Below are 27,920 nucleotides of genomic sequence, written 5' to 3' on the forward strand. Positions count from 1 at the left end.
AACAAAAAAATGACTTTAAAAATTTATTCACTCGCATATTTTAAACGTTTAAACAAATTACGTCAAAATGAAAAAATTGGCATCTGTAAATAAGTCACGGACAGAGGTTGCGCTAGACTTTTTCGTTGTCTGTCATTCTGACTGACAGTGTCATAAAAATCCGGTCATAATCTATTTTTACCCGTCACTTACATTTTTAAAATGATAATAATGACATATTCAGTAGTATTTAGTTTTCATTCATTTTTAATTAATATTCTGTCCGAACAAGCTTAACAAGAGGCAAACAGACAGTGGAGTGCACCAATCAGCGACGGGCAGACGTGCCGTTAGCAAAGTGACGAGGGCAGGATGAGGGACTTGCGCGCGGAAGTAAACGTACGAGGAGAACGGAGTTTATTCAACATGGCTAGCGCGAGACAGACTGTTGTCAATGTCTCGTGTCGATGTGTTTTAGCTCATTTAAAACTGAATTTACCGCGGATTGGAACATATTCTCGGCTCTCCCGCCATCCGTGTTGTTGTAGAGACGACTTTCAGCGCGCTAGAGTGATGTTGCTCGTGAACAACACGTCACGCAAATAAACAAAACTAATTTGTCGATTGATTTTGTACCTACTCGAGAGGCTATGTCCCAGACTTTTCTCTGTTTGAAAAATGCAGGAAGAACAGTCTGGCCATGCTAGGCAAACACTCAGTTGCCTTGACATTTTTCCGAGTAAGGCCAACGACGTCATGCATCAAGAGAGACAATAGCTAATTAATATGCTCACTCGCCACCGTGGTCTGGGGTGTGAATTGCAACCTGTCAAAATGACGGATGGACTTCAGTTTTTTCCGTCACCGTTTTAAAAAACCGGTCAACGACGGAAAATATTCGGTTAATGCGACCTCTGGTCACAGATCTCTACCTCATAACTATCGCTTGATTTGATCTTTTTTGTTACTGTTGTATTTTCCCCCAATATGTTAGATGATAAATAATCGATCCAAACAAAGAAAAAATGAAAAATAGCATTTAAAATGGTAAATATATGAAAAAGAAAATCTCGACCACTCCTTGCCGTCTACGATTACTGCATCGTGACCCTTGTTATATTACCATGTTTCACCCATAAAATCCCCCCAAAATCCGGCTGTGGCCATTCACAGCTGTGTCTTGACACTCGGTAATAAATGCTACATGGAGTTTTTGGATCGAAACAAGGGAAGTACGCGATAAAATCTCGTTAAAATCATGGCGTCTTTAATTATGCTCTCTCTTGCTCTCACCTCCAGTTAGGGTTTTGCTGTTTGAAAAACTTTTTTTTTTTAAATGCCCTCCTGTTCAAAATTTTTCTTCCCCCAGAAAATTCTGATTTTAAGCTTTCCAATGATGTATCACACATGCATACCGGACAATTTTGAAATTTGGCCAAATTGAGGATCTTAGAGCAAAACTTCAAGTCACCTGAGTGTTTTCCGCCTTAGACAAAACCACCCTAGGACCAAAGAGGCAAGATGGATATACGTAATTTTTTTCAAACCTAAGCTTTCAAAAGCGACAACAACTACTGAGCAAGAACCAAGGATTGAAAATGTGGACCATGAAACCCCAGAGAGCACCACCAAAATGGTGAGCGGAGTTTCAATTTGCCCCACTAAAGAAGCTAATTGTACAACAAAGCCTCCACCGGTGTCTTGCCAATGTGGTTACCACCATCAAAATTGTATCCCCTGGCTGCGGGAGCGCACACAAACACATTAGTTGTGAGTAATGTTGACTTAAACAATTAATTAAAGCCAGAAAAAAACCACAGTTATATATTTTGGACATCAATGTGTATTAAACTGGAGAAACTCCATACAGGACTTGAATTACAGTAATAACAGTTATAGGTCATCCTACGAGTAAAACAGTAAAACATTGCCTTTTTTACGTTCACTGTGTATTTTACGTTATACGACAGAAAAAAAAAGTTTTATTTATTTATTTTTGTTGATGGATGGGCAATATTTTAAAACCTCGTAGATAACTACATAACCAAAACACAGAAATGAAGCAAATCAGTGCAGCGCAGTGGCTCCGCCCTGTGGATACAATTTTTGACGGAGGTAACTATATTGGCACGAGACCAGCGGGCGTACCATATTCAATGGATGAGGAACTTGGCAAAAAGTATGGCTGTCCTAAGCAGCCTAATGTAGAATTCACCTCAGGAATGATGGGAAACGCTAATTTTCAACGTATTGGTATAAATATTCTTGTTAATTAATCTAAGTTAATTTTATTGCTGACACTGCGTTTCAGGGTCATCAACATGTTGTCCCCCCCGGCCCCAAAAGTCAAACTCCGCATACGCCGCTACATACACGACATGGGTGGACCTACAGTGCCTTGCAAAAGTATTCGGCCCCCTTGAACCATGCAACCTTTCGCCACATTTCAGGCTTCAAACATAAAGATATAAAAATTTAATTTTTTGTCAAGAATCAACAACAAGTGGGACACAATCGTGAAGTGGAACAAAACTTATTGGATAATTTAAACTTTTTTAACAAATAAAAAACTGAAAAGTGGGGAGTGCAATATTATTTGGCCCCCTTGTGTTAATACTTTGTAGCGTCACCTTTTGCTCCAATTACAGCTGCAAGTCGCTTGGGGTATGTTTTTTATCAGTTTTGCACATCGAGAGACTGACATTCTTGCCCATTCTTCCTTGCAAAACAGCTCGAGCTCAGTGAGGTTGGATGGAGAGTGTTTGTGAACAGCAGTCTTCAGCTCTTTCCACAGATTCTCGATTGGATTCAGGTCTGGACTTTGACTTGGCCATTCTAACACCTGGATACGTTTATTTTTGAACCATTCCATTGTAGATTTGGCTTTATGTTTTGGATCATTGTCCTGTTGGAAGATAAATCTCCGTCCCAGTCTCAGGTCTTGTGCAGATACCAACAGGTTTTCTTCCGGAATATTCCTGTATTTGGCTGCATCCATCTTCCCGTCAATTTTAACCATCTTCCCTGTCCCTGCTGAAGAAAAGCAGGCCCAAACCATGATGCTGCCACCACCATGTTTGACAGTGGGGATGGTGTGTTCAGGGTGATGAGCTGTGTTGCTTTTACGCCAAACATATCGTTTTGCATTGTGGCCAAAAAGTTCAATTTTGGTTTCATCTGACCAGAGCACCTTCTTCCACATGTTTGGTGTGTCTCCCAGGTGGCTTGTGGCAAACTTTAAACGAGACTTTTTATGGATATCTTTGAGAAATGGCTTTCTTCTTGCCACTCTTCCATAAAGGCCAGATTTGTGCAGTGTACGACTGATTGTTGTCCTATGGACAGACTCTCCCACCTCAGCTGTAGATCTCTGCAGTTCATCCAGAGTGCTCATTGGCCTCTTGACTGCATCTTTGATCAGTTTTCTCCTTGTTTGAGAAGAAAGTTTGGAAGGACGGCCGGGTCTTGGTAGATTTGCAGTGGTCTAATGCTCCTTTCATTTCAATATGATGGCTTGCACAGTGCTCCTTGAGATGTTTAAAGCTTGGGAAATCTTTTTGTATCCAAATCCGGCTTTAAACTTCTCCACAACAGTATCTCGGACCTGCCTGGTGTGTTCCTTGGTTTTCATAATGCTCTCTGCACTTTAAACAGAACCCTGAGACTATCACAGAGCAGGTGCATTTATACGGAGACTTGATTACACACAGGTGGATTCTATTTATCATCATCGGTCATTTAGGACAACATTGGATCATTCAGAGATCCTCACTGAACTTCTGGAGTGAGTTTGCTGCACTGAAAGTAAAGGGGCCGAATAATATTGCACGCCCCACTTTTCAGTTTTTTATTTGTTAAAAAAGTTTAAATTATCCAATAAATGTTGTTCCACTTCACGATTGTGTCCCACTTGTTGTTGATTCTTGACAAAAAAATTAAATTTCATATCTTTATGTTTGAAGCCTGAAATGTGGCGAAAGGTTGCAAGATTCAAGGGGGCCGAATACTTTTGCAAGGCACTGTATATAGATAGCTATAGGCATCTATTGTAAACCTTCTCATCACTCATGGCTGCCCTTTCAAAAGCCATGTTTTTGTTTTGATGGGTGGCTGGATGGTATGGGTGTCACTAGTGAAAATCATGCTGCCTATAATGGTACGTATGTGTAGGACTCACCGTTTAAGTACAGTTTCATTGTCTTTCACTTTTAAAAAGCAATTGTGTGTGACACATTTTATTATAAGCAGTTTTTAAATTTAGTTGCTTTGTTTTTAAATTTGATATATAATTGCAGCATCAATGCTTAAACCAGGGGTGGACAAACCAATCCTCAAGGGCCACCATGCATGTAGGTTTTTGTTCAAACTGATATAGGGAGTTTTACTACTGATAATTCTGCTGAAAAAGCAGCACCTAACTGCAAGCAACCGATTAGACTTCTAATACATTGGATTGGTGAAAAGGTCTATTGATCGGTTGGAATAAAAACCTGCACGGTGCCTCCACTGCGGCCCTTTGTGGAATAGTTTGCCCACCCTTGGTTTAAAAAGTGCATATCTTCTTACAACATATAAAGCATACTATTTTTTTTTTTTTTTTTTTTTACACACAAAATATATATATTTTTTTTATGTGTGTAAAAAATAAAATATTATTTATTATAATATATCGTAAAATAGATCATTAGAAATAAAGAAAAAAGATTATAATGACTGATTATATATATATACTTTTCTATTGTGAGTTAATTTTTTATCGAAATAGTAAACTTTTCAACGATTAATTAACAATTAATTGGACGTCCCAATTCATTTGAAATGAAAAACATGAAAAGAAAATCAAGATTTTCATGGTCCATCTCTTTCCTTGGCACTTTTACTACACTACGACGCCTATGTGGACAGGTAAATATAGTGTTAAAGTTTTGACATCAACGGTTATATACCATTCATTCGGTTCAGGTTCATTAGGTATTTTGCCGTCTGTTTGACGATCAATCAGAGGTCACAGACAACATTTCTCACTCACATTACCGCCATAATGGAGTGGGATCCCCTGCCGCGCTACACTGTTCTCTCAAAATCATAAAGCAACTCATATCTGTAACCACCTGCATTCTAGTAAAACGCCAGCAGAAGGCACACTTTTGTAACTTCAGTTTGACTACCCTTGAGTAGTTTGACATCCTGTAGTGTACAGTATTTAATTGAGAAATCCCGGTGAAATAATATTAAAACAAAAAAACAAAAAACAAGTTTGTCACCAAATTAATGAAAAAAATGACTACAAGTATCGCTAATAATAATCTTCATGTTGCCTACCCAATGATGCTCAGTATTATGTTAGCTGACGCAAGTATGTTGCAATCAATCCCTCGTGTATCACATTAAACATTACAATTGTTTCACATGAAGAACACTGCAGGCTTCTCGCCACATTTCCTGTCAGATCCACTATATTCATCTTTTGATCTTGGGTTGCAGATATCTGTTTGATAATGTTAAGTACTGCGCATGCTCGCCATAACCTGAACACAAGCATGGGTATTTAAATCAGAGCCTTACCCTTCAGTTGGAGTATATAGCATTGACCACAAAGATGAGAAATTTACTACACTAAATTGTTTTAAACAACATTATCTGGGCCTTTGCAAGGCAAAGCTCCATATAAAAACAAACTGAAGCGTACCCTGTTCTTCTTTAAGTACAGCTGATGAAATAGTCCATCATGAACTCAGAAGCAAATCACTTACAAATGCAGTTTGATCGCTCTCACCCTTAAAATGTGTTGCGGCAGAAAGATTTAAATGGTAGGAAAAAAATTGAATATAGGCATGACCCGGGAATCCCAACAAAGGAAAAAATGTAAGGGAACAGGTAAAATGAGATGTGTACACACTGGTGATCCCCTCTTCATCCTTTTACTCAATCTTATAAAGCTCCCGCAACATTCATAATAAAGTGGCAAGAATTTTGAACATCTTTTTCCATGGGACTAAGCCAATATTAAGTGGTTACTGGACTAGCAATTTGTATTTTACCGAGACTCTCACAAAGTTCTCATGGGAATCCCAATTAAAAAGCACAATGCGGTAGTCTTGGCGTACATTGCTGCCTAGAGTCAAAGGAGAGCAGCACTTATTCACGAATGCTTTGTGCATTGTGTAATGTTTAACACGGAGTACATAACATGCATTCATCTTTGAACATGTAATTGAACGCATTAAAAATGTGACACATTACTTAACTGCATGTTTGCTATTAATTACCAGTTGTAGATTCTTTCAACTTTGTCTATACCTGTAATGCATGATAAACAATTTGGATAGCAACAAGTGAGGGATGTACTCAAGCCTTGAAAAAAGTATTTGTCCCTTTCTGAAATCCTAATTTTAATCATTTTTACGTTAGCACTCATATTCTTGTTCCGCACATGTACTTTTTTTTTTACATTGTTTACATAGTTTATGGTTTAAGATGATCAAACAAATGCAAATATGACAAAGACAGACAAAGATAAGCCTCGTAAATACAAAATTCAGGTTTTGAATGTTGATTTTAGTCCCAGTGTGAGGGAGATTTGTTTATCAACTGTGACATGCAGATTTTGGATGTTGATTTTAATCCCAGTGTGAGGGAGATTCATTCATCAACTGTGGGCAATCATGGTGAGAGCCATTGTCTAGCAAGGGAGAAAGCATGGAACAACGATGGCCCTTTCCAGGAATGGTCGGTCTGCAAAAAATTACTACAAGTACACAATAATAACTCATACAGAAATTCACAAGGGATTCCAGGACAACATCAAAAAATAAACTGCTCGTCTCTCTTGCCTCAGTGATTGTCAGGACAAAATTGGCATCAATTTCAAAATCACTGCTGACCAAAAAGAACATGAAGGCTTCCTATCCAGCTCAAAGTGTTTTTACCCCTCAGAAAAATAAAATTTGCATTCATTTTCAATTGTACAAATCCGTTTCAGAGCAATCTGTAAATAATTAACAGCCCATATTTTGCTGACACTGTTGTTAAGACCACCGAGCGCCATCTTAATAACCGCACACAATAGCCATACACACACTTTGGAAAAATCGGCAGGGAGTAAAGAACACACAGCACTGTTTTTGTCTTACTTGCATTATAAAGTAGACTTATTTCATTTCAAAATTTCAAGTCTTCAGGAAGCTTTATTGGTTATATGTCTCGCAATAAAGATATATACAATTCACTAAAAATATTAATAGAACTCACTCACTCACTCACTCACTGTATGTTTGTGCAAAAAAATTACATTGGATCAATTATTCATATTGTGCACTGACTCATTTACCAAATGAATAAAATTCAACAAAAATCAACAAATATTTTTCTTCTCGAGTAGGCAACAGGCAATAGGTAAATAAATATTAGCATTTTTCTGCAACCAATAAACAAATCTGTGTAAATATTTTTGAACTGAAGATTTATCTTTTTACGTGCATTAATCTATTTACCCCTGAAGATTTAATCTTAATACATTTACCTCAATATAAATTAATCTTAATACAACTTACTGAAAATAGCAAGATCCTAGTGAATAATAGCTTCATGGTAAAACTCAGCAACAATAGATTCTCTGAAGCCATTTCCATTTGAAAGTCAGACTGTGAACACAAACAAGTCACAAGGGAAGGTGCTGGGAATTCGTTAGAGAAATAGAACATGCATTTTCAGAAGTTTGCACTATTAACAAGCCATTAGAACACCAACATATAGAATACAGTAAATGGCCAATAGTGACCCAATACACCTTGTAATATTGTGATAGAGAAGAATCTTTGCAAAAAAAAAAAAAAAAAGTGTCTTCATCCATACCCAGCGTGTAAAGCGCTATATTAAGTGTAGGATTTTGATTATGACAGTGTAATACTACAAGAATTCAAAATAGATGCTATTCATTCATGTTGATTACAGAAATGTTTTATATCAACTGTATTTAACTTTCATGTAAAATACAATTGCATTAATTAAAAAAAAAAAAACACTTTTCTTTAAAAACTTCATTTAGGTATTTTTAGCTATATTTTACTCTAAATTTTAAAAGTATTTGTTTAATGCAGTTTTATTTTTAATGTTAATGTTTAAATATGCAAAAGTGTCTGAAACATATTAAAGAAAACATTTTAATTTTTGTCAGACACCTGAGCTTTTTCCATTGTACTTTTTGTGATTAATTTTGTTCAATGTTGTTGTTGTTTTTTTTTTTATAAGGTACTTTTTGTAAAAAATTGCGAATCACTCCTATAAATAAAAGTTTACATGGTATCACTTGCTTGGAACACACTTACTCACACAACCCCTTGTATGCACACACCTAAACACATGGGAGTGCCCGTTAACAATGGGTGCAGCTCCAGCCACACAACAACCTCTGTGTGCCATCACAGCCACACTGTGCATATTTGTCCTTCTGTGTCTTGTGTGAGTACGTCTTGTGGTATTTGTGTCCAGCGTGTGTGCCTATTTGCCCTTGTGTGAGCCTTCACACTCCCACTGCACTGGCCTGAATCCCATTCAGACACAGTGAGTCCCTCGTCTTGTCCCAACTGTTGTCAATAAAGAGTTTGTGTCAACTGTATGGGCAGCATAATCCGAGCTCTGCTATGTCCACTCAAAGAGAGAATTGTCTTAAAATAATACATAACACTACTGTACTTGCCACTTCACTGTTGGTAAGAAATTTAGGAGTATGGTAGGCCTCAGCTTGTTTTGTCGTTGTTGTTGCAGTAGACAGGCAGACGTTGAGTAGAGGTCTTTGTGGCTTCAGAAGAGGCTTTGCTTTTGAGTTTGGGATACAGGACAAACATAGCCAGGATGCTGATGATATGCATATGGAAATACATGGACCTGGAACAAAGCGAGTCAGTGTCTGGGTCAGAAAAGGAAAATTGCCTCCAGATCTTTTAACATGGTTACGCAGGGGTGCAGTGGTATGAAAAAGTATCTGAAACTTTTGGAATCTCACATTTCTGCATAAAATCACGATCAAATATGATCATATCTTTGTCAAAATCCTACAGATAAAAAACTGTCTGCTTTAACTAAAACCACCCAAACATTTATAGGTTTTCATATTTTAGTGAGGATGGTTCGCAAACAATGACAAAAGGGTGAAAAATAAGTAAGTGAACCATCACATTTAATATTTTGTGCCCCCCTTTGGCAGCAATAACTTCAACCGGATGCTTCATGTAGCTGTAGTCTGGCACATCAATCAGGACTAATCTTGGCCCATTCTTCTCAACAAAACTGCCTCACTGTAGTTCAGTCAGTTTCCTGTTATATCTGGCATGAATCGCTGTCTTTAGGTCATGCCACAGCATCTCAATGGCAATCTCAACTTGGCCACTCCACAACGTGTATTTTGTTCTTCTGAAACCATTCTGAAGTGGTTTTACTTGTGTGTTTTGGATTATTGTTTTGTTGCAGCATCCATCCACTTTTTAGTTTCAACTGTCTGACAGACGGCTTCAGGTTTTCCTGTAAAACATCCTGGTAAACTTTTGAATTCATTCTTCCATTCATAATTGCAAGTTGTCCAGGCCCTGAGGTAGCAAAACAGCCCCAAATCATGATGCTCCCTCCACCATGCTTCACGGTGGGGATGAGGTGTTGATGTTGGTGAGCTGTTCCATTTTTCCTCCTCAGATGATGTTGTGTGTTACTCCCAAACAATTCAACTTTGGTTTCAGCAGTCCACAAAATATTTTGCCAAAACTTCTGTGGAGTGTCCAAGAGCCTTTTTGCAAACATTAAACAAGCAACAATGTTTTTTTTAAGACAGCAGTGGCTTCCTCCGTGGAGTCCTTCCAAGAACACCATTCTTGGCCATAGTTTTACATACAGTATAGTTGATGTGTGCACAGAGATATTGGACTGCGCCAGTAATTTCTGTAAGTCTTTTGCAGACACTCTAGTTTTTTTTTTGTTTTTTTTTACCTCTCTGAGTGTTTTGCGCTGAACTCTTGGCGTTATCTTTGGTGGACGGACACTCCTTGGGAGAGAAGCAACAGTGCCAAACTCTTTGCCTGGTACGGCTAGACTGTTCTCCCTATATTTTTCAAACACTGTGAGAATAGTCTGGGACCCAGTTCCTCAATGGCCACTCGAGGCGAACGAAATCATCCGTCCAATCAGAGTTGATTATTTCCGTGACGTGTTTTTAACGAGCAATGTTACTCTTGCGCGTCGGAAGTCGTCTCCACAACAACACAGATGGTGAACGGGAGAGCCGAGAATATGTTCCAATCCGCAGTAAAATCATTTTTTTAAATAACCAAAAACAAATCGACACAAGTCATTGACAACAGTCTGTCTCGCGCTATCCATGTTAAATAAACGTCTACATTCTCCGCTCGCGCCATTTTCTTGTCGCTTTACCAACGTCACGTCCACCCGTCGCTGATTGGTCCACTCCGCTGCCTGTTTGCTGTGGCTAGCTCTGCCCTGGGAATTTGATCAGCCGGACACTCGCCAGACTCAATCGCTGGAACAGCGGTGAGTCTGGAGTTCCAGGCTACCAAACTCTCTCCATTTGTAGACAACTTTTCTCTGACTGTCGACTGATGAAAATCCAGACATTTAGAGATGGTTTTGTATCCCTTCCCAGCTTTATACAAATCAACAATCCTTGATCGCAGGTCTTCAAACAGCTCTTTTGAACGAGCCAGTATGCACATCAGACAATGCTTCTCATCAAGACATTTCTTACCAGGTGCGTGTTTTATAGTGGGCAGGGCAGCTTTGAACTACTCATCAGTGATTGGGCACACACCTGACTTAAAATGTTTGGTAAAAATTGGTTTCAATTGCTCTTTACGTCTCCTAAGGCAGAGGGTTCACTTACTTATTTTTCCCCCTTCTGTCATTGTTTGCATGCTATCCTTATTAAAATATGAAAACCTATAAATGTTTGGGTGGTTTTTGTTAAAGCAGACACCATATTTTCATCTGTGTGATTTTGACAAAGATCAGATCACATTTGGTGGTTATTTTATGCAGAAATTTTGAGAAATTCCAATTGGTTCAGATACTTTTTCATACCACTGTACATCTCAGCTGTATAGCATTTATTTCTCCTTTTACTTTGACTTTATGTTGGAAGGTTTAAAACCGAAAATAAACTACTTTCATGTGAGTGACACCATCACTCATTTACAACTGAACATGACTTATGGGTGTAATTATTAGGCAAACAATTAAATTACTGTAATTATCTAACTATAAGCTGCTACTTTTTTTTATCCCCATTTGAACCCTATGGCTTTTATAACAAAGCATGTAATTTATGGATTTTTGGGGGGACAAAAGAGCCTCACGTTTTCTCATTAATAATAATAATGATTAAAAGATATTTTATTTTAATTTAATTTAATCAAACTGTGACAAAACTATTGAGGTCTCATGAGCTCCAAAGCAAATGCATATTTAGCTTTGTGAGTTCCAAAAATTGAGTTTGTTTGGTAAAAGGCAAGCTTTTTCCACGTAAATACCAACTTATATGAATAGAGCTCGATCTGATGCTTGCACTGGTATAGAAGAACGATTTTAAAAGGATGGACATCCACTCTTTGCTACAAAAAGAGGATGCTGTGCTCGCGCCGATTAGTTTTCCAATCAGCACTCAGAAGACTTTATTGCCGACGGAAGCTCTGTCCGATGCTTGATGCCATTACAGAAGAACAGTATAAGGGTAGTCGTGGGTGATTAGAAAGATTTAATGAGGACGATAGCCACAGTGTACTACAACAAAGCTGCCATCCTAGTGCTTGCAGTGATAGCTGTCAGCCGTGAGTTAATCAAACAGCCTAGCACAAGGATTTTTAAGATGACTTTGTCTGCTGCAAGTATAGATAGAGGTAAAGATGAAATGGGATTTTATTTTTATAACTTTTTTGTAAATGTGATGACTTTTTTTAAAAAAAAAGATAACTATTTCATGGTCATCCTGTCTCAAGGACCATGAGTGGAAATTGAGGTGCGTGGCTCTCTCTACAGGAGTACGCACTCAGTGTGTTGATGTTAATTTGGTTGATAAATATATATATATTTTTGATCAATCAATGTTTCTGTGTAACATCTACAGTAAGTAAATATCCTATATTAAGACATAGACAGAAGCGGCTTATGGTCAGGTGCGGCATACATGTACATTTTTTCTTACATTTTGTGAAATTTGGGCTATTCAGTTTATTGTCAGGTGCGCTCTATAGTGTGGAAATTATGGTAATCATATTATTAAGAAAAAAAAAATCAACAACCAGGTTCAGCTTGCACATTCATTAATTCATCTTCCGTGCCGCTTATCCTCATGAGTATGTTCTTTTTACAATGTGATAATTGTCATGAATGGCCTTGTCTTTTACTTGCATGTGTCCACTGAAAACATTCATGCACAGATGCTCTGGCTCTTTCTCTAGCATTAATACTTTTATAATGATGATGTATTAGTGATACCTGTAATACACCATGGTTGGTTCTACTGCCAAGAGCAGAAAAGGCATGAAAGTGTAGCTGATGGCCAACTGGGTGGAAGCCCATGTCAAGATGTCATAACCAAGTTTTAAGCGTCTGGAGCCAAGAAAGTGGTGACGGATTGACTTTCGTACCTTTTGGAAAAAGATGGACAGCAATTTATTGTATGTATACATAGGTTGCTTAAATGAATATTTGTGTAAACTGACTTAACTCACAGCTCGTGCTACCAATGTGATCAGGATGGCGGTGATAAAAGAGAAATAGTATCCTGGGTATGCACCGTGCCACAAGGCAGACAGGATGAAGGTCAGTGCTAGGCGGTGATGCTGTGCTCGGTCATAACACACCCTGATGAGTGGTAGAACAAAAACAGTATGTTCAGGACCATGTCATAAAGTGAAAGAAGAGGCAAGAGTAAATTTGTACTATGTGTTGTTAATGCCATTGCTATATTGCTGATTTTTAAGCAATTATTTTTCAACGATCTACAGTCTGAATTCAGATGTCTCCAGTCTGAAGCATATCCTACGTGATAAACAAGGTTTCACTGTAATTACATTTTAAGCCAATTTCCAGTTTGTATGTTCCAGTTGTCTATGAAAGTCTTGTAGCTTGTTGCCGTCTAAAAAAGATAATACAATAAAATTATGATTTAGTTTAATGTCTGTATGAATTGCAAAGTGAATGGCATTGATGGTACCTCAATCCCAATGATGTTCAAGTTACTGATGAGGTTCCAAGAAGCTTTTCCATTTTCATCCATGCCTGAGAAACCAAAACCGGCAGCGTTGTTGATAGCATCACCTGATGTAACAAATAGACTTTTAAAAACTCTGAACTTCAGTTAACGTTCCATAACACCCACATGCCTGGTCATGTGAAAAGTGTACATGATTTCAAGATATGATGAAAATCAAAAGATTGTGAAGGAAATCTAAGGATCCAAAATTCCACCAGAAGGGGGCACGTAGTGAATCTCAAAAAGAAAATGGGATATACAGTATTTGAGAAAATACTTGTTGGGTCACTGCAGTCCTACACACTCTACAAACAAAAACTAGGTAAATATTTTGTGTTATATATATGTTAGGGCTGTCAAACGATTAAAATGTTTTAATCGAGTTAATCACAGCTTAAAAATTAATCGTAATCAATTGCAATTCAAACCAGCTTTTTTCTGTAAATTATTGTTGGAATGGAAAGATAAGACACAAGACGGATATATACATTCAACATACTGTAGATAAGTACTGTATTTGTTTATTATAACAATAAATCCACAAGATGGCATTAACATTATTAATATTCTTTCTGTTAAAGGGATCCACGGAAAGAAAGACTTGTAGTTCTTAAAAGATAAATGTTAGTACAAGTTATAATAATTTTATATTAAAACCCCTCTTAATGTTTTTGTTTTAGTAAAATTTGTAAAATTTTCAATCAAAAAATGAACTAGTAACTCATCATTGTTGACGTCGCCGAGCGGTGACGTCACATTGGCTTCCTGCCGTTCTTTCACATTGTCTTTAACTACGTAAGGTAGTGATTGAAATACACCACAAGGTGTCAATGGTGAGTTTTAAATTACTTAGAAATCAAGCCAATGAGTGTGTTTTGTCCCTCGACTGATGCCATAGTTCCGTTTAATGGTACTTCACGGTCATTTGAGTGCTGACTTCACAACGTACGAGACCTCTGATAGTTTGTATATTGTGACTAAATATTGCCATCCAGTGTATTTGTTGAGCTAAATGAAATGTTTGAATAGAGTTTGACCAAAGTCTGAGTAAGTTTTATGAGTATATTGCATAGCTATTTCTTTTTGTGATCATTTTTTTTGAGCGATGGGAATATTATTTTTGTTGTGCTTTCACTAAATGATACTTATGTTTGTTGTGAAGGAGTTGCGGAAGCTTATGCCAATAAACGGCGTGGTCCAAAGAACGCCTCTGTCCACTTGCCTTTCTCTGCCTCTTAGCGCTCAATGTGCAAAAAACGGCATCATTGTAATCTGTTTGAGGCAATGCATGAGCGGGTCATTCCGCGCATGCGTTAAATGGGTCAAATATTTTAACGTAATTAATTAAAACAATTAAAAAATTAATTACCACCCGTTAACGTGATACATTTGACAGCACTAATATATATACTTATATATACTTATATATATATATATATATATCGAAACATGTCTGTGAGATCTTCTGTACTTTTGCCTCTCTTTTTGTAAAAGTTGGACTAATTTAAAATTGAACAATATCTAATTTTTGAATTATTTGAGTCTTGTGCTGGTAAATCAACAAAATTCAGTTACACACAATAATGAAAACTAAAATTTTCATAATTTTCTGTTGCACTGCCCATCTGTGGACAAGATTGGTTCATCAAATTTGCAATATAAGAAAACCTGACAGGCTTACATTGAAATGACACCAGAAAATTATCCCAGAATTTAAAATGGGAGACTTCCTATGCCTTTTTGGACATTGCTTTATAAATCTACTCACAATGAACATATTAGCCATATGTCAGGTTGCTAAGTAAAACTGCTTTTTAGGTTAAATTTTCAAAAATGTGACCCCTAACTGTGTTGCTTACCTAATGTCCAAGCAAAGTAGAATTTAGGTCTTGCAGCTTGCATTGAAAAGAGACTGTAGGTGAGTCGCGTGATGAAAGGTGCATGGCTGACAAAGTGGGGGTTGACGTTGTACATTATTGGCAACGACCGTGTGATGATGAGAAAGAAGAGCATGCAGCCAGAGCACACCAACAACTTTTTACACACAGCATTCTGTGGAGATGATGGACACAACACACACATACCCACACAATGAAAACAAGATTGTTTTAGAGCCACAAAAAACAGAGTGCACAGAATAGTGTATTAAAACATCGATTAATATGGATTGTATCATTGTTCAATGGCATGCTGAAATCTGAAGAGCAATAAAAGATTAAATAATTACTGAGATAAAGATGTTTTTGTTAAAACTTGACAACACAGTTTACAAAGTGTTTGAATGTATTGGTATAACAATTCCAACAAACACTATACATAAAACATTAAAATGAATCAATACAACTATGAATTCACAGTAGAAAAAAAGGTGAATATTGAATGAAAATTGTATCTTGTATTATAAATTATAAATTGATGGACACAGTGGGAAAATGATTCTTTAAAGCAACACAAGGTAACTTTTCAACCTTTCTAAAATATTTTCATAACATTTGTGATAATATATCGACTGACAACTAGTTGAATGATACCTCTTTTATATCTGTATCGCTTTCACCGGCACTAATTAACTTTAAAGAGGGTGCCAGGAACCCTGCCACACAAAATAAAAAACTACAAATGTGCTGACATGCTTTACGGCATATGTCACTTCCCCCTTTCCTAATTCATTATAAAGACAGAAGTCGATGAGAACGCTTTCGCGTGAATTCTGCACAGATGAAAGCGCAACAAAAGCAACAAAAAGTTTTGTCTGACGAGGAAAAAAATAGAGAGGCAACCAGGATATACAGAATAAACATTGGCCCAGCTTTCATTCACTGATCTCCCCAAATCGAGTGTGATGGGGGGGTTAGCCACACTAAGCCACACAGTTGCTAACTGTCATATGCTATTGTTTAGCCACAACTGAAATCACTACCTTATTACTTTTCATCCTTCACACAGCCGCTGGAAACAGAAATGTTGTTTAATCCGTCTGCAGGCGAACGGGAGATTGATTTTTTTATTGATTGATGATTTTACAACACTGTGCGGGTGTGCGCTGAATAATAACGCCGCTAAACATTAGAATTCTTGGACCTTGCACATGAAGATGACTGTATCAAGGTTATTGTGGTATCCACATTCAACTTTTTGGAACAAAAATTATTGTTATATATGTTTAGACAAATATAAAGCATGTTAAACCAAAAAAAAGTTCCTCTTTGTTGATGCAAAAATATTATGGTCTTGTTGAAGTGCATATTTATGAAGCTTTATGAAGCTTAATGGCTGTATTACTTTAGATATGTGCATTAACTCGAGCATGAATGCTTTGGCATTTTATTTTTAGCGAAGGCTACTGCCAGGGGATTTGGAGCCCTGAGAAAAATATCACTTTAGGGTTCACCAATTCAGTGCTGCAAATTGAAAACACAAATTTCTGAGGTCCCTGATAGCTGTGGCCACATAAATATGTTTTCACACCTACAGTATCTTAATCTTTTAGAACTTAGGGTTATGATGAGGGATAAAATGAACAAAGATATCAATGTAGAATCTTACCAGAGGTGACGGGTCTTGAATTTTATAGTTGTCATTCTGTCCGTTACGCATGCTAGACTGTCGCCTTAGTCGACTGCTGATATTTGTGCCCTCAATGAAGTCGATGTAGTCTTTGTAGTTGTTGAACGGACCTACTAAGACGCTCAAGAAGTTAAGATTGTAACTCAGGTACTCCAGGAGAGAAGGTCTCACACTGCACATTGACAATAAATAACAGGGGAAAAAACAGTTACAACAATGGGACTACTTCAGGTGGCAGGAGGGCATGTATTTGAATAAAAATGTGATGAAAACAAAGTTTGTTGTCGTTTTTTAAATGCAAATTCATTCAGCCCGTTTACTTAGAAGAATGTGAATATAAAATAATACATGATCAAACATGACTGATATTAATTGAAAGTTGTGATGAAGTGTAGAGGCACTCTCTGGAAGATGATCTACTGAAAGAATGGCTAAGGTATTTTGAGGCAGTAAAAAAAATTACTCCTCATTATGATACACCTTAAAGTGCGTATGACAACAAAAAGCATGTTTATTTCATATTTCACGCGGTATTTCATGCTCGGGAATTAAATTGACCGCTTGGATGTGTGTGGAAGCGATTGTTTTATTTATTCGATTTTTTTTAAACCTGCGCCATGAAAATGAGTGACTTCCGGCTCCAGTCTTGGGTTGAGGACGAATGCGAATGTGACGTCACTCGCGTCAGCGTCTCACAATACAGCATTGCTTCATAGCATGAAGATGGACTGCGGATTCAGCTGATATTGCAGATTAATTAGTTTATTTATTGCATCACGCCAGCCAAATGTGATGCAGGGTTTTGTTGCTGCACCAGGGAGAGGCGTGTGAGCTTTTTGGGTTTCAAAAAGTTCCCGTTCACCAGTTTGGCCAAAACAAGTCCGAGAACTGTGGGACCATTGGACTTACGATGAAGTGAGTAAACATTGTGTTTTGAATTATGTCAAATACTGGGATCATGGCACACGTTTTAATACAGAGGTGACATTTTGTGGTTGACAATGCTCCTTGTCCACCGAGAATGCCACTCGGCCAACGACCGGCGGCTTGTCACACATTCCGTCGGTCCTCTTTGCGTGCTCGCTGGGAGAGCGCTATACTCGGCTTATGTTCGTACGGTTCCCCATATTGTCCAGACTTCTAGCCCCCTCTGTCCTCATCATGTGCCCGGCAATAGACCACTATCCTTGGGTTGGGCTTGGGCAGCTACGCGCTCCTCCGACGTCGGCCGGTTTGTCAGGTGGTCACTCTCCAGCTGCTTCTCCGGCAAACGAGCTCTCTTGCCCGCAGCAGGGGAACGACGAGCTGTAACTTGCACGCCGTCGGGAGGGTTTCTGATCAGTGAAGACAATCAACAACCCTGCCGCCGTGTGACATGATCCGGGGGAGTTTTCTGTGATTTTTCGCTTCGAAAGGCGATAATAACACTTGGAAACGCTGCTCGGTTTGCATTTTGGCTAGCTGTCATGCCTTTTGGTTTGTTTACGCTCTCTGAAGCCAGGTCAGCAAAATAACAGAAGCCAGACTAACTCCGGTGGCATAAAATATCTTTCGAGAGGTGCAAGAAGTCAACAGTTTTTACCATTATGGAGTAATTTTGCCATGTCGTCCTGAATAAATGCAATTTTAATATTGCATAAGACTATTTATTGTCATGACCATACCATGTATTTAGCAATTGGGGAAAAATACTCAGATAAAAAGAATATCCTGTATAAAAATTGGAGTAGAGAGATGAAACAATGACATTTTGCTGCTCTCTCTGTCGCATTTTCCTCGTTCTGAATAATTCCCCATCAATGGGCAGAGTTCTAAATCAGATTAAATCATCACCCTGCCGATGTCATCCTCCAGCTGGGGACACTAGCGCGCTATAATGCCAGGCAGGGGCTAAACGGCAGATTAAAAAACTAATTTGTCATCATCTGCACTTTGCCAAATTGTTTTATATGGTCGAATCTCAAAATACGATTCTAATTCACATAATAATGCTATTTAAAATATTTTTTATGTTGTCACAAGCACTTTAATCATACACAGTACAATAATTAAAATGTTTGTTCTGTGTGCATCATTTGATCATATGCTAATCTATTGTGTAATCTTTTTGCAAAATGATGCAAATTTTCTAACTGTTCCGCATGCTATTTACATGAACAAACTATTCACCGTGTCTGCATGTCCTGGTCCTTGTGCTTCTTAGCTAAAGGGAGAGAGAGAGTGATTCATTCGTAAAATAAGATGATAGTTCAGAAATGACTTCATAATCTATATTCAGTAAAATAAAAGGAAGTTGTTGGTCTGCTTTATACCTGCATCACCAACTGGCACAGGAACGATAAAGCTTGGAATGTTGCACAAGTGAGAAATAGAAGTTTTATTTTTGGTTTAAAAGCGTTTTTGTGTGTGATTTTTTTCTTGTTGTTGTTGTTTTTACATTGGTTTACCTCTCATACAACTGATTTTATGACGTTATAACTTTTTTATGATGACTGGTTTACTTTCACAAAGGTAGTAAAAATAGTGTGAGCACATAACAATCTTACCTTCTCTCCATCAAGATTGTGATATTGAGTGCCACCACCATTTTACACACACACACACACACACACACACACACACACACACACACACACACACACACACACGCACGCACGCACGCACGCACGCACGCACGCACGCACACACACACACACACACACACACACACACACACACACACACACACACAAAAAAACCCCAAAACGATTCTTTTTTGTTGCAGCGCCAGTAGCCTATGCAAACTTACTTTAGTGCCAGCAGCTTCTGTTCTGTGGTCAGTTCTTCAGCTTTCTTACACATTCCTGAAATTAAAAAATAGATTACTATTACTGTATATCAGTACTGTTTCAAACTTAACTCTCAGCATATCACAGTCAGTTGTTTTTCTATTTCTTTTTTTAAATTCCACAACTAACACATCAAAGTTTTCTTACCATCATGGAGCTGGAACGCAAGTGAGGTAATCTTCTGGGTCACTATCATCAGTGGCCTGAGCAGAAAATACTATTTTATATTGCGGACTGTAAAATACATTAATTGTCTGGATTTAGGGTTAGACAATATTTATGCAGGTAAAATGCTTATGTAGTAAAACAGTATTCAAGGGTTAAAGAGAGAGGACAATGTTAACGCCACACAACAATAAGCTAAAAACATTCATCTACTAATCTTTTATCAGACCATAAATAACAGTTAAATTTCATATTCAGCCAGTAAGAAGTTTGTACAGTATATCTGTATGAGTATTTGTTGCAGTGTGTGCACAGAGAGACTGACGAAATGACAGACGAACCAACATTAATAGAGTTAGCAGTTAGCTTTGGACAGATGTTTTCAAGCTGAAAGCAAGTGTGATTACTATAAATTGTCTGTCAGCATCATTCATGACCCATTGAAAGCAACATAGAGCATCAAGGTGATTCCTGGGCCAATGACGGAAGGGAGAAGTAACATCTTATGTGTAAATTCAAACTAATTTCATAACATTCTCATGCTGCAGGGGTGCATTATATGTTGTACAGTAACTAGTTAAAAATGGGAAAACTATTTTTGGATTCACTATCATTATCTGTAAATCTTTAAAACTATCAACAGCCAGAATGCGTAGTACAGGTGAGGATTGACATCCTTAACTTCACAAATGCCTTTTTCTCCACTTCATTTATTATTATTATCATTTTTTACTTTATCAGCTTTTATTCATCAGTGGGAGAGTCAGAAGTAGTACGTCACCAAATTCAGAACTTGAGACTTGTTTAACTAAAACCCTTAAAGTCTCAACATGACTTTGACTTGAACTAAAACAGTTATTTGCGGGCAAACCCCGCATTTCTACTAGTTTATGACTACAGTTAGTCCAGTGACAAATAATATTGAGAATAAAAGACATAACAAATATGACATATAATAATGACAGTAAGTAAAAAGTAGCGGATTTGAAAGTATATGACTGTCTAAGATTGTATTGATAGACTTCTGAATTGTTTAGCTCAAGTCATGACTAGACTCAACTTGCTTGACCATTTATTGGGGACGTCACTTAAAAGTAAAGGTAAGTGACTTCCTCCAACATCTATAATCAAGCCTGACTATATGTCCATGAGATAAAATCCAAAAGTGTTCATAAAGCTCTTCTGTGGATGTTTTCTAACCTAACAAAGCACCAGTTACCCTAAACAGTGTGAACTCCACCTGTTTCGACAATGTCACAGAGAAACTCCCGCTTCCTAACAAACACCCCCCACCCCCACACGCACACCCTCAGTGCTTCTTTTTAATCAGCAGTACTGTATTTACTAAAGGACGTGTCACCGGTGACTGTGTAAGCATGCAGAGCACATTGCAGAAAAGTGAACTGATAACAGGTGAAACGAAATTACTAATGGGTTGCCAGAGTAAAAGTGTGGCAAAGACAGTTTTCTCACCCGGAAAAGTCCGTGGACAGTATTCCATATTTAAAGATGACGACTCTGCTGACTTGGCACACAGTCAGGTATCCCATTGCCATGACCATGGTATATCTTGAATAGAAAAGTTTAATGTTCTTGAGAGAGAATTAAAAAAAAAAAAATCACGAGCACTAGTAGTCAAATCCTTACCAACTACCATGACTAAGTTGTTGGAAATGTGTGCTGATACAGTACCAAAATAAATACAAACATTTCCAAAATACTGCATACACTGGTATAAAAAACCTAAAAGAACCTTTCGGAATTTCTCACATTTCTGCATAAAATACCACCAAATGTGATCTTATCTTTGTCAAAATCACACAGATAAAAAAAAAAAAAAAACAGCGTCTGTTACTAAAACCACCCAAACATTTATAGGTTTTCATACTTTGATGAGGATAGTATGCAAACAATGACAGAAGGGGGGGGGGGGGGGGGGTGAACCATCACATTTAATATTTTGTGGCCCCCACTTTGGCAGCAATAACTTCAACAATATGCTTTCTGTAGCTGCAGATCAGTCTGGCACATCGATCAGGACGAATCTTGGCCCCTTCTCCTCTATAAAACTGCTGTAGTTCAGTCAGATACCTGGGATGTCTGGCATGAATCGCTGTTTTTAGGTCATGCCACAGCATCTCAATGGGGTTCAAGTCTGGACTTTGACTTGGCTACTCCAGAACGTGCATTTTGTTCTTCTGAAACCATTCTGAAGTTGATTTACTTCTGGTTTTCCTGCAAAACATCCTGATAAAACTTGAATTCATTCTTCCATTAATGATTGTAAGTTGTCCGGGCCCTGAGGTAGCAAAACAGCCCCAAATCATGATGCTCCCTCCACCATGCTTCACGGTGGGGATGAGGTGTTGATGTTGGTAAGCTGTTGCATTTTTCTCCTACACATGACATTGTGTGTTACTCCCAAACAATTCACTTTTAGTTTCATCAGTCCACAAAATATTTTGCCAAAACTTCTGTGGGCTGTCCAAGTGCCTTTTGCGAACATTAAATGAGCAACGATGTTTTTTTTTTTTAGACGGCAGTGGCTTCCTCCGTGGAGTCCTCCCGTGAACCCCATTCTTGGCCATAGTTTTACATATCGTTGATGTGTGCACAGAGATATTGGACCCTGTCAGTGATTCCTGCAAGTCTTTAGCAGACACTCTAGGATTCTTTTTTACCTCTCTGAGTATTCTGCGCTGAACTCTTGGCGTCATCTTTTGTGGACGGCCACTCCTTGAGAGAAAAGCAACAGTGCCAAACTCTCTCCATTTGTAGACAACTTCTCTGACTGTCAATTGATGAACATCCAGACTTGTAGAGATGGTTTTGCATCCTTTCCCAGCTTTATACAAATCAACAATCTTTGATTACAGGTGTTCAGACAGCTCTTTTGACTGAGTCATGATGCACATCAGACAATGCTTCTCATCAAGACATTTCTTACCAGGTGTCTGTTTTATAGTGGGCAGGGCAGCTTTAAACCACTCATCAGTGATTGGGCACACACCTGACTTAAAATGTTTGGTAAAAATTGGTTTCAATTGCTCTTTAAGTCTCCTTAGGCAGAGGATTCACTTAATTATTTTCCCCCTTCTGTCACTGTTTGCATGCTATCCTTATTAAAATATGAAAACCTTTACATGCTTGGGTGGTTTTAGTTAAAGCAGGTGCTGTATTTTCCTCTGTGTGATTTTGACAAAGATCAGCTAACATTTGATGGATATTTTATGCAGAAATGTGAGAAATTCCAAAAGGTTCAGATACTTTTTCATACCACTGTACTAATTTAAACATTCCAAATATCATCATTTTGGAAATGGGTGTCAATAAATCAACACAAAATACAACAATATATAAAACACAAAACAAAGATTTGTGTTCATGTAAAGAGACTCACATCCCAAACAAATACATTAATCTCTAAATGGCACATCTGTCACAGAGCGCCATTCTCCATTTATTATGAAAGGGACGTTGTACATCTGAGGCTTGTCGCCAGCATTGCACAAAAAGACAACTATTTACATTCGCATTTAATGAGCTGAACATGAATGTTTTTGTAATCTGTGAAAAAAAAGCACACAGAGTCAAGCTCCACACGTGGAGGCCATAGTCTGGATTTGAATCTCCAAGAAATTGTATACTGATTACGATCTTAAGATTTGTTTTACACTAAATGTAAACAGCAATCCTAAACACAATAGCTAAAGTTTAAACTCAAATGAGCAAAACCTGCGACATGCTACTCACAAAGCCTCAAGATTACCAGGTAATTTTATGTACACAAACATGTATTGTCAAATATTTGGGAAGTGTTATCTTGAATTCTCAATGTGCACTAGACCTTTGAAAACACATACACTGTATAATATGGCGTGTTTAAGTTGGGACATAGTTTGCACAGCTTTGAAACTAATGAACAACATGATTCAGTCTGCTGTGCTCTTCTCTGTGTACTTTTATTTATTCCAAAAAGCTTAATGAACTAACCTGACCTGTTCCTAAAATATGACCATTTTTGATCGCCTAACTTTGGAACAGGCATTGCAAAGAGTTTGACAGGTCATTTAAAAACATCAAAGTGTTTAGGCTGATTTTCACCATATATGTTTCACATTAGTGGCATGATTTCGTTTCCTCACTCAAAATGAATTTCATGAGTGCAACAATGCGCTTTGAGTCAAATGAACACTTGGCCATGATAATGACATTTACTGGTTGCATCATCGCTAATGTGTCTATCAATGGCAGACTGGTCAGTCTGGTTGAGACACCCATCTAGCTAGTTAGTGACAAAAGAGTTCAGTCTATCGTGATACCGATCTAGTTTATCAGAACTGCAAATTCCAAACCTACAAAGTTGTGATTCTTCATACTGTCCTCAGAGGAAAACCAATACCAATTCAGTCACAAGGCACAACAATGAACCTAAATAATATAATGCAGAGCTCCTCAATAGGCAGACTCCACATCTAACCCCGGGTCTTTCCTATACAGGCACAGATGAATGCTCATTGTTTTTGTTTCTCAATTTTATTGTATGGTACTTTCCTGCCTTTTATTTACCGTGTACCGTATTTTGCGTTGATGTAAAGCACTTTGAGGACCTATCAGGGTTTTGTAAAGCGCTATATACATAAATTGGATTTGTAATTTAAATTGTGTAAGATTTTGGGAGGTTTATGGAAGTCTTACAAAAAAGGCAGGATTAATTAATCAAATAGTTAAGTAATTCGCCAATAGTGTAAAATGTAAAAAATGCACACTGGAAAGATGAAAACAGATTGCCTGGAGCCAGTGCAGCCCATCTCTCACTCCTGCAGCCTGGCAAGGGGGCCACAGTCATCCCCCAGGGACCCAGGGTGGTCCCCCAGGCCATCCACACCCTCATCAACCGACCTTCAGGGATGGGACGAGGGGACGCGCCACCACCCCCCATAGCCATCACCACCAAGGACCCCAATATAGACACCTCTTCCTTTTCATATGGCAAACATATTGTGCAAATTTCATTATCCCTTTATTTGTTCTTCAGTTATCTTAAACAAAACATGCGGGAAAAAAACAAAGACAAAAAGACATACGGAAACAAATACATAACCACCGCCTTATCTAGGTTTCAACGACTAGCAGAGGTACTCATTTTTTAAAAATAATACATTTAAAAGATTTTTTTTCTCCAATGTGCTAAATTGTGACTTCATTATATAGTAAATTAATACTCAGTGTTTTAATTTTCCAGTTTTGTTTTTATTTTATTTTTTGCTATTATGTGAATATGAGTGTAAATCAGGGGTGGGCAAACCGGTCCTCAAGAGCCACATTGGGCCCTGGTCTTTGTTACAACTGATCCAGCATAGGCAGTTTAACCAATGAGGGGCCTGGGGAAACAAGAAGCACCTGACCGCAATCAACTGATTGCACTTGTAAGACACCGATGAAAAAGTGTCCTCTTGATGGGTTGCAACGGAAACCCGCACCCACTGCAGTCCTTTATGGAATAGTTTGCCTACCCCTGGTGTAAATGCTCGTTTGTCTAAATGGGCGACCAGTCCAGGGTGTATCCAGGGTCCACCCCACCCATGGCCCTAGTAAGAATAAGTCGTGGCTGGGTGGTTAGATGGATAGATCAGGCAAACCCGACCCATTTAACCATTATTTGAAAACCCGCTCGTTTTACTGTATTTATTATACGGCGATAACTTTAACTTTTGACACATGAATAATTATTAGTTGTTTTGGTTTGCAATGTTGTAGAAGAGTACAGCATTATTGAGCCTTCCTGTGTACATTTGAATTAAATTAAAAGCAAAATTAAGCGGAACGAAAAAAAAACATTATTACCTGTGCACATGGTTGATGTTAGCCTGGGTCATAATAAGATAGTTTGCAAGAACCGTTGCCAAGAAATGAGTGGAGGACCTGCAAAGATGGATATGTGTAATACGAGCTACATTGCAAGGACAACATATCACCAGCAAGTGAGATTATTTGAAATAACAATTTCTCCAATCAAATTGATACTCATTCCTTGCCAGATATAAGCATTGGACTTAAAAGATCAACAGCAACTAGTGCCAGAAAGATTAATTAATAATCAATTGTTGTGGCTATTGCAACATGATAAGTAGTGCAGACTGTTAGCAGTTCAAGTGTGTGTTTTATGCAGGATTCTCATATTGTACCATCCAAAGCAGAAGATGAGGAAGATGATGCCGAGCAGAGTGGCCACTGTGTGCCTCACCAGGGGGTTGCTGTGGCGAGGAGTGAGGTAGAGACGAAACCAGAAGGCAGACAGCAGAGCAAACAGCTGACATGCCATGAAGTTCACCTTCGTGGCAGAAATATTCTTAAATAACAGGTTCAGGAAAATAATAGTGTCCAAGATACTGAAAATGCACTTCACCTGGTTAAATATTAAGAATGACAACAAAACAATGTATGATGAAAATAATTCAGAAACTGTGTGTTGTTTTTACCTTCTTTAGTCTGACAATTTTGTCCTTTATTTATTTATTTATTCATTTAAATTTGCATTTCTCATGTAGGAGCCATAATTCAGGTCAGTCAACTTTGCACAACAGCTGTCCAAGACGTGACCACTCTTTTTTAAGTGAAGATTATTGATCTGATCAGATCTGATGCAAGTTTTAGTTTTGTGAATTAATTTTTACAGGGTGATTTTTTTTTTTGCCAAGAATTACGTGATTCCATAATCTTTTACCTCCGCTTGGCTGTAAAAAGTAAATGATGTGAATGACTACCACATGTATCCATCTTGATTCTTTATTTGTCTTTCTCAAAGCCAGAATGTTGCCATTTGAAATGACTACATTTTTGTGTCGCGTCCATGTTTTTTTTAAATTCCCTACACACACACACACACACACACACACACACACACGCACACACACACACACACACACACACACACACACACACACACAAACAACAAACAACGAGAGCATCCACCGCGACTGGCGATTCCATATTTATTGATAAATTTGCCCTTGTACCAACAAAAGTGGTATAAAGGTTAAGAGGGGAGTTTTTGAACAAATATTGCAAACATCACATTTTCTTTTATTTTTTTATTCATTTTTTTAACGTGTCTACATTTATAGGTAGGCTATCATTGATACCTAACTTGTGCGCTGGGAGAGATAATCAAGAATGCTTTAAAATTAGTCCAAATTATTATCATTTATTGCTTACAATATATACTGTACTTTCATATATGACAAAAAAAAAAATGCTCTTGCGCTAGATGGCAGAATGTAAATAAACCTGTGCATCCACCTGCTGCCGATCATACAGCAGGAAAAGTTAAGGTTTCCTGGGCCAGTTATGTCCACTTGAACATGGCCAAATTTCACATGAGTAAGTCAGGTTGAGAACAAAATGAGACTACTTCAATCTCATTTCAGTGGTCATACTTTTATTACACTTTCGTTTGGCTTTGTACCGTGATATTTTGCCAAAGGTAGAATAATTGTCTTGGCTCAATACAGGTTGGTATTTGATCGAAACGGCGCGTTCTTCAAAACAAGTAATCGTGCATTGTGAGAGAAGAGTTGATTAGTTTTCTTACCATTTCCAGAGGAAATCCCAAATAATCACTGATGGGCAGTAGCCACCGAGAACCACAGCTTTTAAAAAAAATGTCCATTATAAACAACTTGTGTCTCGAGATCACTCGTCCTTCTCGCCTTTAGTTTTAAACGAGACAAACTTTTTTTGTTAACTTAAGGACATCTCTCCTCAAATAAGTCCCGTGACAAGTCAAACCAGTCCAAGTTGGTGAAGTCCACACTAAGCACGCCCGGTATCTTTCTTCCTTCTCCCCCCTCAGCAACCACACGACAACTGTCTAATGGGCTGAATTGTTGGAATCTGACAAGTGAATGAAGATGAGTTCAGCTTCCGCCTTTCCTACAAAATAAAAGTTAAAGCTCTTCCTGATTTGAAGCGTCAATCCAGCTGCTAATTGTAAAATACATTTTTTATAACCAACTTGCGTCATTCTCTTAAAATGATTGCCTGTCATGTTTTTAATGAAAATACTGAACATTTATTGTAAATATGAAAGATTCAAGAAATTATTTATTTGTTTATTGTGTTTC

General features: G+C 37.9%; 1 protein-coding gene across 2 annotated transcripts; it reads right to left on the reverse strand.

The window, feature by feature from the left end:
- Positions 1-6,454: 6,454 nt before the first annotated feature.
- On the reverse strand, positions 6,455-27,679 carry mboat1 (membrane bound O-acyltransferase domain containing 1). Of its 2 annotated transcripts, XM_057834340.1 has the most exons (13): positions 27,389-27,679; positions 25,983-26,128; positions 25,642-25,719; positions 21,268-21,363; positions 19,777-19,832; positions 19,590-19,644; positions 16,781-16,973; positions 15,094-15,286; positions 13,196-13,299; positions 13,053-13,117; positions 12,711-12,843; positions 12,475-12,626; positions 6,455-8,865 (listed from the first exon to the last, which is right to left on the reverse strand). In XM_057834340.1, exons 1-13 carry the CDS (start codon positions 27,464-27,466, stop codon positions 8,718-8,720), a joined length of 1,497 nt encoding a protein of 498 aa, XP_057690323.1. In that variant the 5' UTR covers positions 27,467-27,679; the 3' UTR covers positions 6,455-8,717. The 2 variants fall into 2 exon arrangements, with proteins under 2 accessions (XP_057690323.1, XP_057690324.1); XM_057834341.1 differs by lacking the exon at positions 6,455-8,865 and having other exon boundaries at positions 12,493-12,626; positions 12,702-12,843.
- Positions 27,680-27,920: the final 241 nt, after the last annotated feature.

This window comes from Corythoichthys intestinalis, chromosome 4 (assembly GCF_030265065.1).
Source record: "Corythoichthys intestinalis isolate RoL2023-P3 chromosome 4, ASM3026506v1, whole genome shotgun sequence".
Classification (NCBI taxonomy): domain Eukaryota; kingdom Metazoa; phylum Chordata; class Actinopteri; order Syngnathiformes; family Syngnathidae; genus Corythoichthys; species Corythoichthys intestinalis.

Bases quoted from the DNA above. Each gene is read 5' to 3' on its own strand.
- mboat1 (XM_057834340.1), bottom strand. From the start codon at position 27,466: ATGGACATTTTTTTTAAAAGCTGTGGTTCTCGGTGGCTACTGCCCATC. The intron at 21,364-25,641 runs GTAATAATGTTT...TTTCTATTCAAG, and splicing joins AACATCAACCATGTGCACAG to ATATACCATGGTCATGGCAA. The intron at 15,287-16,780 runs GTAAGATTCTAC...TCATCTCCACAG, and splicing joins TTCAAGACCCGTCACCTCTG to AATGCTGTGTGTAAAAAGTT.